This window comes from Penaeus japonicus, unplaced genomic scaffold (assembly GCF_977035675.1).
Source record: "Penaeus japonicus unplaced genomic scaffold, GWHDUDI00000001_assembly GWHDUDI00000029, whole genome shotgun sequence".
NCBI lineage: Eukaryota > Metazoa > Arthropoda > Malacostraca > Decapoda > Penaeidae > Penaeus > Penaeus japonicus.
Genome location: NW_028234431.1, coordinates 3,705,342 through 3,707,841, shown reverse-complemented (window position 1 = coordinate 3,707,841; position 2,500 = coordinate 3,705,342). Strand labels below are relative to the sequence as shown.

The window sequence follows — 2,500 nt, the reverse complement described above, 5'->3', positions numbered from 1 at the left end:
ATACGATATATACAATGGAAAGACTTTATACATGTATATGTATATATACATATATATACATATATACATACATACATACATACATACATATATATATATATATATATATATATATATATATATATGTATATATATATATTTATATATATGTGTGTGTATATAAAATGCGTGTGTGCATATATTAACACATATACACATATTTGTAAATCTATCTGACTTTGTATAGGCGTATGGTATAAACACAAACACACACTTATAGGCATATATTGACATTGAAAGGCATAGCAAGAAAAAGATAGCCACTATTATTGTATGGAATATTATTTTCTTAGTGGAAGACTATCAGAAATAGCCCCAAACAGCAGTTTTCTAGCATACACAGTGAAAGAGAGAGTAAACTGACCTGCGTCATCTGCCTGGAAGCCAAGGTTTGGCCAGGCGGCGGCCGCAGCCACGAGACCAAGAAGAAGCAAGACCTTCATGTTGACTGTGCCGGTGAGGGGATGCAAGGGCTTTTATAGCGCCCGGTGACCGAAGTTCACCTCTTTATCACTCATCCATTGCACCCAACGTACCCATCTGTAGAAAAACTCATGCTATTATGAGTTCCCTGCACTACTATCCCTGTTGACATGCATGTGAGTTCGACTCTTGATATAATGAATCATTTGAATAGATAGAGAAGAGGGAGAAGACCTTAACGGTCGACTGTGAATGCCACATCACAAAGCAGCCATACTGGCACAGGGTTACATTGCCAACGCTGCACATGGTCTGGATCACCTTCCCGTTCTCATTCTTCCTGCACATCCTGCATCGCCGGTACCATAGAGCCAGAGGTCGGCATTTTGTTGTGTCATCGCTCTCTAAAGATAGTGCTTATTAGACACTGAGGATGGATTCAATTTTTCAAGGCTTTTTTTCCTGCTGGTGCTAGGAGAGAGAGATGCCAGCCCTGTTTATGATTTGAAACTAAATCTACTTTTGTTAAAATTTCGGCAATTATAGTTTTTATGATTGTAATTGGTATCATGGAGCACCAAATAGACTTATTACTCATAGTGTAGTTGAAAAACATGGATTCACTCTTTCCTAGCACTAAAATGGCTGTAAGCATACGACATGCTTCTCGTCGTCAGGCCAAAAACCCGTTTGGTATGCTTGTCATGCCACCTGTCCGTAACGGGTTAAGCGAGGGGAGTGTTATGCGAAATTCTCAAATGCAATCAATTATACTTTGATTGAAAGTATTCAAAGTGAATTAGACGTCGCTCCAAAGAATTGAAAATAACATATATCTGTACATACAGAGGCAGACACATATGGTACCCAAATATATGCAGTGTTCAATTTTTAAAACCTCCCTTTAGTTGTTTTTGGGGGGGATTCATATATGGCACTTTGTGTTTGACGACATTCGCTTGAATTGACAGAAAGTCTTAAACTATAGATTTTAACTCGTGTCTTTGACAGTCTGTGAAAAATCGCTTATTACACACAAAGAATCCGGGCTCTATATTCCCTGTTATTCTTTGATGTTGTTAGAGTAAAAAGAATAATCTTACAAACAATTTGCATTGCCGCTCTATAGAAATATGAAAATGAAATAACTCGTATATTAGGTCAGACAGAAAAACGTATGGTATCCAAATATACGTAATGTTCAATATTTTCAAACCCTTAAATATTTTCGGGATACATAAATGGCGCTTAATTATATTTGACAAGTCAAGTTTTATTCTTTGATAGAAGACGAACTTTTTATCTTTCATGTATATTCTTTGTATGATGAAGAGTACTTGCTTGCAAGTACCTCTCGCAAAGCTTGTCTGTATAAGGCTTGAATTGATTAAAGCTGTACTGTGAAAATCGCTGGTTATGCTCAAAGAAAAAGTTTTTTTTATGCATATTTATCTTTTAATGTATAGAGATCAATGAAAAATCATCTTAAGATCAATTTGCATTGATATTATTGAGAAAAAAAAATCAATTCATTGTTCGCGAATTTCAGATCTTAGTAATATTTGAGCGGTTCCATCAATTTTGAAAGGTGTTAATCCCTCCTGCCCTTCCATTCTCCATTTTCCTCTCCACACACACATATTTATATATGCATATATTTGTATGTATATACAAACACACACACATACACACACATATATATATTTTTGGTGAATACATATTTAAAAAAAAGGGAAGAGCACAGAGTTACATACAAGAGTGGAGGTAGGAGTACGCAGATAGACTTTATACTATGTAGGAGATATAACTTGAGAGAGTTTAGTGATTGTAAGGTCATTCCCGGGGAGAGTGCAGCAAGGCAGCATGGAGTGTTAGTTGGGAGGTTAAATCTGAAAGTGAAGTCAACTAGGAAAATGAAGGCAAAACCTAGGATCAAATGGTGGAAAATAAAGGAGGAGGAGTACAGTACAGCAATTGTACATGAAGTGAGCCAAGTCTTTGCAGGAAGGGAGGAGATCAGGTGGGAGGAAATCTCAGA

General features: G+C 36.5%; 1 protein-coding gene across 1 annotated transcript in view; it reads right to left on the bottom strand.

Moving 5' to 3' along the window:
* The window catches only part of LOC122258749 (hemocyanin subunit), a 2,746-nt gene extending 2,252 nt beyond the window's left edge, over window positions 1-494 (bottom strand). The window contains exon 1 of the mRNA XM_086554523.1: window positions 404-494. Coding sequence (XP_086410649.1) covers window positions 404-482 — 79 coding nt within the window. The 5' untranslated portion in view covers window positions 483-494. The remainder of the gene's footprint in view (window positions 1-403) is intronic.
* Window positions 495-2,500: the final 2,006 nt, after the last annotated feature.